The following is a 7,209-nucleotide window of genomic DNA, read 5'->3' on the forward strand; positions in this document are numbered from 1 at the left end:
CAAATAAAAGATCCCTTGCTGCCTGTCGTAAAAGTGTAGCCTATGTGGCGACAGCGGGTTTCCTCTAAAAAACAGTGTCAGAATGACCATATGTTTGACGTCCAATAGCCGATGATAAGATTAAAAAATCAATGTGCTCTACTGGCGTCGTTAAATAAAACACACTTTACTTTAATACGTAAAGATGTCTGTATTATGATTTCATACCTACCCAGTGGAAAAGTCCCTCTGGGTGTAAAAATCGGTGATGAATAACATATTGAGTCGATGGCAGGGTGAAATCTACCTTTGGTCGCAGGATCGAACGCCCTCAGTTGATTCATTCTCTGATGGGCTTTCCCTGTCCCAACCAGTGCCCACGACTGGTATATCATAGGCCGTGATATGTGCTCCACGACTGGTATATCAAAGGCCGTGATATGTGCTCCGGATTTTCTTTAATTATTTGTCTTGGCCGATAATGAATAAATCAATCTGCTCTAGTGTTAAAAAACCCCACAAACCCCACAAAAAAAAAAAAAAAAAAAACCAACATAAAAAAAACATGAGTCGATGGGTAAGTTTGTTTGTTTTGTTTAACGACACCACTAGAGCACATTGATTTATTAATCATCGGCTATTGAATGTCAAACATATGGCAGTTTTCGACAATCATAGAAACCTGCTACAGAAAGGGGTCTTTTATATGCACCATCCCACACATAGGATAGTACATACCACGGTCTTTGATATACCAGTTGTCGTGCACTGGCTGGGACGAGAAATAGCCCAATGGACCCACCGACGGGGATCGATCCCAAACCGACCGCGCACCAGGCGGGCGCTCTACCACTGGGCTACGTCCTGCCCCTTCGATGGCTAAGAGTAAAACACAGAAAGAGATCCACGAGGAATTTTTCTTTCTACCAGATCATGATGAAACTAAAAGTTCTTATATATCTATATATATTAAGAATCTTAATCATTGTGATGCATTATTCATTTGGATTTTTACATTTTAGGTAACCTGAATGGTTGCTTTAAGTAATGAAAGACACACCTGGAGACTGAATGATTCGAACGAAGCCAATGAAGCTCAGAGCGACCATTGCATTCCTCGTCCTGTTGGTGACGGTCGTCAGTTACATGTCCATCAAGCTCGTCTATGTCGCCTGGGAACAAGAGCGAGTCCGTGGTCAAGAGCTTGGCAGAAAGACCAGCACCAACTATATTCTAGTTTCCAATGGGCTACCGATTTTGAAGTCGAGCCACATTAGTAACGAAACCAGCACAAATCCTCAGTTTCGGTCGCATCCAGGTTTTGGTGAATTTGTTTCAGTCAATTGTAAAGCAATATTCGAAGGTGACATGCAAGCCATAGAACAAGCCAATAATAAGATCCACTTACGTGATAATTTGTACAGTGACCAAGCGATACATCTGCAGACCCAGAACTGTGAAGAATTCCGACGTTATCATGGTTATAATTCTGTTCCCACCACGAAGGAAGAGACCAACTTCCCTATAGCCTACAGCATCGTGTTTCACAAGGACATAGCTCAGGTTAACATGCTACTAAAAGCGATCTACCGACCCCAGAACCTGTACTGTCTACATTTGGACGCGTACTCTGGCAATGCTATTCGAAGTGCGGCCGAATCCTTAGCTGCTTGCTTTAGTAATGTCTTCCTTGCATCAAGGTTAGAGTACGTCACCTATAAAGGTTTCTCTCGTCTGCGTGCCGACATCAATTGCATGGAGGACCTACTTTCCAAGACACAGAAGTGGAAGTACATGATTAACCTTCCAGGACAAGAATATCCCTTAAAAACTAATCTAGAACTCGTGAAGATATTGAAAATTTACAATGGCTCCAACGACATTGAAGGCATCACAGGCAAAAGGATGTTGCCAATTCGCTATCAGTATAAGCACAAGTACGTCTCCAGTAAATCGGGTAAAAGCTTGTTGATTCGCACAGGTCAGCTGAAGGAGAAACCCCCATATAACATCACCATTGTGAAGGGGAGTGCGTATGGGGTGTTTTCCAAGGAATTTGTACGGTTTGTTGTCAAGACTAAAATATCGAAAGAGTTTCTACAGTGGTGCAAAGACATCTCTAGTCCTGACGAGTATTTCTGGGCTACGTTGCACCACAACACACATCTCGGAACACCTGGCGGATATTCAGGTAACCACCACTGGTATATAACCCGCGGAAATCTCTTCTTTTATCTTACAATAAGCAAGTGTTCATTCTAGAAACATAGGTTGTTCACATAGTTTGAGCATTTGTCCGTTAATGTTTAAAATCTATTTTCTTTCTTTCTGTGCCTTATTTAAAAATGGAAGAGAAATCGCATTTAAAATGAACCGAAAGCATCTAAAAAGGCTAAAATATTCTCTAGACAAATGCCGTGACACCCGTGTCGAATGAAACAGCTCGCAACGTTTCGTTATGAACAACACACACTATATAATATGTAAAAATATTTCAACAGGCATAACATCGCCCACTCCAGATTATAAAACTGTACGGGTTTTTTTGGTCCTACTCTAAATAAAGAAAGATTAAAATATGGGTCCACTTCCCAACTAGAGAACAAGCTAGACCACTGTTACGTAATGGAGCGAGATATATATATATATATATATATATATATATATATATATATATAGAGAGAGAGAGAGAGAGAGAGAGAGAGAGAGAGAGAGAGAGAGAGAGAGAGAGAGAGAGAGAGAGAGAGAGAGAGAGAGAGACATACAGACAGAGACAGACAGAGAGAGAGACAGACAGACAGGCAGACAGACAGAGAGAGACAGACAGAGAGAGACAGAGAGAATTGAAAATGATTTCACTCGGGACATAAATTTGATAATAACTGGTAACTCATTTATTATCCTCTGTCTGTATATAAACAGAAATAAATATTGTTTAAACCAGTAATTATTGCGTCGTTACATCGGACGCTTCACTATGAAGGCAGCAATGCTTATTAAAAGCATGTTAAAAAGTACAGTTAAAGCAGCCAGGTATGTCTGTGCGTCTCTCTCTCTCTCTCTCTCTCTCTCTCTCTCTCTCTCTCTCTCTCTCTCTCTCTCTCTCTCTCTCTCTCTCTCTCTCTCTGTATCCTCGTATAACTATCCTTTTAAGTTTCCACATTTGTCATCATCATCATCACCACCATCATCATAATCATCATCATCATCCTCGGCATCATCATCATAATCATAATTACTATTTATTAGTTACATATTTGTTGTAATTACAGGACCTCCCGATGAGAAACCATGGCTAGCGACGTACGCATCGTGGCGTGGCAGAGACCAGTGTGCTGGGAAGTGGGTGCATGGTATGTGTGTGTTTGGTGTGGGTGATCTCCCTTTGCTAATAACGAAGAAGGAATTGTTTGCCAATAAATTCTACCTTGACTATCAGCCAGTCGCCCTGCACTGTATGGACGAATGGATTCACAACAAGACAACGGCTTCGCTGCCTTTCGACAGCATGTATTACCGAGCGTTACCTTTTGTCAAGAAACCGCAATAAGACATTCAGATTATTAAATAGCACCGGGTGTTACTAATAGCATTGACACCCGGCCACTTCCAACGAGTTGGGATTATTGTTATTTGCAGTCTTTAACAAATAATACATACACACGCACACACACACAGAGAGAGAGAGAGAGAGAGAGAGAGAGAGAGAGAGAGAGAGAGAGAGAGAGAGAGAGAGAGAGAGAGAGAGAGAGAGAGAGAGAGAGAGAGATACATGGTTACATTGTATATAATAAAATTATTATTTGCTAAAAAGGGTGAGGTATAAAATAATGTTACATTTAATATAATTACAGTACATTTACCTTAAATGTTATGTAAATAAACCGTTATGTAATATGGACGTCATGTATATTGAATGTATATTGAATGTATAGCATGCATTACCGAGCGTTACCGTTTGTCAAGAAACGACAATAATACATTCTGATTATCAAATAGCATCGGGTTTACCAGTGACGTTGACACGCATATATTGACCGGCCTCGGTGGCGTCGTGGTTAAGCCATCGGTCAACAAACAGGCTGGTAGGTACTGAGTTCGGATCCCAGTCGAGGCATGGGATTTTTAATTCAGATACCGACTCCAAACCCTGAGTGAGTGCTCCTCAAGGCTCAATGGGTAGGTGTAAACCACTTGCACCGACCAGTGATCCATAACTGGTTTAAAAAAGGCCATGGTTTGTGCTATCCTGCCTGTGGGAAGCGCAAATAAAAGATCCATTGCTGCTAATCGGAAGAGTAGCCCATGTAGTGGCGACAGCGGGTTTCCTCTCAAAATCTGTGTGGTCCTTAACCATATGTCTGATGCCATCTAACCGTAAATAAAAAATGTGTTGAGTGCGCCGTTAAATAAAACATTTCTTTCTTTCTTTCTTTTGCATTACCGAGCGTTACCTTTTGTCCAAAAACGACAATAATACATTCTGATTATCAAATAGCATCGGTTTTACCAGTAACGTTGATACGCGTATAAATCCGTTACAGTAACAATCTTTACAAAATAACATACACACATACACACGCGCGCGCACACACACACGCACACACACAGAGAGAGAGAGACACACACATACACAAACCCACACAGACACGCACACACACGCAAACAAGCACGCACGCACACATACGTACATACACATACACGAACACACACATCACGCACACGCTTGCTTATAAAATAAAATAGAGTATTGGTGAGGTTAGGAATTTGATAGAGAAGCACAGACATTAATGAATGTGTTACATTTATGATTTGATTATAATCATGTGAGATTTTCGCAATGGGGTGGAGCGGAGCGGATAATTTTGTCATGCTCATATACCACGAAGGTTTGGAGCATGTCCGTCCCTGGTCCCGTCTCTGGATAGCCAGGGGCCTGATCCGGGACAGACATTATTACCAGGTCAATTTAGATAATTACGGCCTAAATAATAATATGGACTTTTTAAATAATTTATGTGCGCATTTCCAAAATAATAAAACATAAAAATTTCTATAAAAATTTGTCGCAATTTATGACCGGGTTCTCTAAAACAAAATATATTAATTTTTTTTTTTTTTTTTAAAGCCCTTTATGGGGGGAGGGGGGAGAAGGGAGGTTGGTCGGAAAGGTTGAGCCAAGGTCATCAATGGGATGTATTAACAGATTGAACCTAGTATTGATGATATTGCAGCCAATGGAGAAACCACCGTCTGAAAAATGGAGCCATTGTTCTATATTAGACAAGGAACCGTTTTGAAGCAAAAAGTACACTAGTGTCACATTTATATTGACAGAGAAACAGTTTATGTATGTAATGTTAAATTCTGGGAAAGAAAACGGCCTCGGCTTCTTCAAAGGCCAAACAAGACTTACTAGACAAATTGAGTCATTATCTTTGTCAGTTACCTAGAAGAATGAACGGTGGGTGACTTAGTAATAGCAGAAGGTTTTATTATCTAGAACTATGAAAAGTAGGTCGCGGTGACCTAGTAATGGTTCGCGACAAACTACCCTTGCATACAAGGTTTCACGATGCTATATTAGTTGATTAATTGATTGACTGAAAACATATTTTATTGTAGAAAAAGCAAAAGAAGTTTGCTAACTTACGAGGCCCTCTCCTATATACATAGAATATTCATGGACGTGGAGACTATGTTACAAAAATGTATATTTAAACAGTCAGAGATATCCAGAGGAAGAAAATATATTATTCAAAAAATAATTTAAAAAAAGAAAAGAAAAGACATAATGATGCAAGAGGATACACAAAACGCAAAACCTAATGCAGCTTTTAGTTTGTTGATCCTAGACTAATGTACGTTATTTATTGTGTCAAAATGAATAAATAACATCTAGGGGTCAGAGGAGGTTTGTGATTCTTAACGTTTTCAAGCGGGGTCACGGGTCCCTGTGACCCTCACACATAATTCACTGGGCTGCATGCATATCTCTCTCTCTCTCTCTCTCTCTCTCTCTCTCTCTCTCTCTCTCTCTCCTCTCTCTCTCTCCAGACACCTACGCTCTCTCCTCTCTCTCTCTCTCTCTCACACACACACGCTATATAGACCCCTACCCCTCTCTCTCCTCTCTCTCTCTCTCCTCTCTCTCTCTCTCTCTCTCTCTCTCTCTTTCTTTCTCGCTCTTTCTTTCTCTCCCTCTCTCTCTCTCTCTCTCTCTCTCTCTCTCTCTCTCTCTCTCTCTCTCTCTCTCTCTCTCTCTCTCTCTGCCTATCTAGCCATCCATATATCTATATCCATCTATCCATCTATATGTCTGTCTGTTCGTCCGTCTATCTATATATCCATCTATCTATCTCTGTATGTCTGTCTGTCTGTGTGTCTGTCTGTATGTCTGCCTGTCTATTTATCTCTGTCTGTCTGTATCACGTTCGTCCGTCCGTCCGTCCTATCTGTCTATCTCTATATGTCTGTCTGTCTGCATGGCTGTCTGTCTGTCTGTGTGTCTGTATGGTTATCTATCTACCTATCTATCTATCTATCTATCTATCTGTCTATCTCTGTCTCTCTGTCTTCCTGCCTGTGTGTCTGTATGGTTATCTATCTATCTCTGTCCGTCCGTCCGTCCCTATGTCCGTCCGTCCGTCCCTCCCTCTGTCTGTCGGTATGCCTGCTTGCCTGCCTGCCTACCTGCCTGCCTACCTGCCTGCCTGTCTATCTATTTATATATCTACATATATATTTTACTATAAACAAACGCATATACGCACACACACACGCGCGCGCACACACACACACACACACACACACACACACACTACGCTTGAAACGTGACGTCCTGTTTACATAATGAATGAATGAATGAATGTTTAACGACACCCCAGCACGAAAAATACATCGGCTATTGGGTATCAAACTATGGCAATGCAAATAAATAAAGTGATGATCAACATCAATATAAAAATTCAAGGTTTAAACAAAAACAGTGTAAAGAACAGTGTGTGTGCGAAAGCGGGCTTCGGGCTACAGTTTATACGAAAATTCCGTCACACAGCGGGCTTTGGGAACCAGTAGCATTTGGGCGACAGTAAATGCCGTCGCCCAAATGCCATTACCACTGTATTGTCGTTAATTGTTAATATATTTAACATTAATTGATGTTCTTTAATAGTTATTCGTTGATAATTTGAAAATATGACAAAACGTTGCTCGAAAAAATAAACAATA

General features: G+C 40.8%; 1 protein-coding gene across 1 annotated transcript; it reads left to right on the plus strand.

The window, feature by feature from the left end:
* The first annotated feature begins 1,007 nt into the window (after nucleotides 1–1,007).
* On the plus strand, nucleotides 1,008–3,679 carry LOC121376305 (N-acetyllactosaminide beta-1,6-N-acetylglucosaminyl-transferase-like). Its single transcript, XM_041504144.1, has 2 exons — nucleotides 1,008–2,170; nucleotides 3,252–3,679. The coding sequence occupies exons 1-2, from the start codon at nucleotides 1,051–1,053 to the stop codon at nucleotides 3,527–3,529; spliced, it is 1,398 nt and encodes a 465-aa protein (XP_041360078.1). The 5' UTR covers nucleotides 1,008–1,050; the 3' UTR covers nucleotides 3,530–3,679.
* Nucleotides 3,680–7,209: the final 3,530 nt, after the last annotated feature.

Source organism: Gigantopelta aegis, chromosome 6 (assembly GCF_016097555.1).
Source record: "Gigantopelta aegis isolate Gae_Host chromosome 6, Gae_host_genome, whole genome shotgun sequence".
Lineage (NCBI taxonomy): Eukaryota > Metazoa > Mollusca > Gastropoda > Neomphalida > Peltospiridae > Gigantopelta > Gigantopelta aegis.

Coding starts and splice junctions, on each gene's coding strand:
- LOC121376305 (XM_041504144.1), top strand. CDS start 1,051: ATGATTCGAACGAAGCCAATGAAGCTCAGAGCGACCATTGCATTCCTC. Junction 2,171..3,251: donor AACACCTGGCGGATATTCAG/GTAACCACCACT, acceptor TTGTAATTACAG/GACCTCCCGATGAGAAACCA.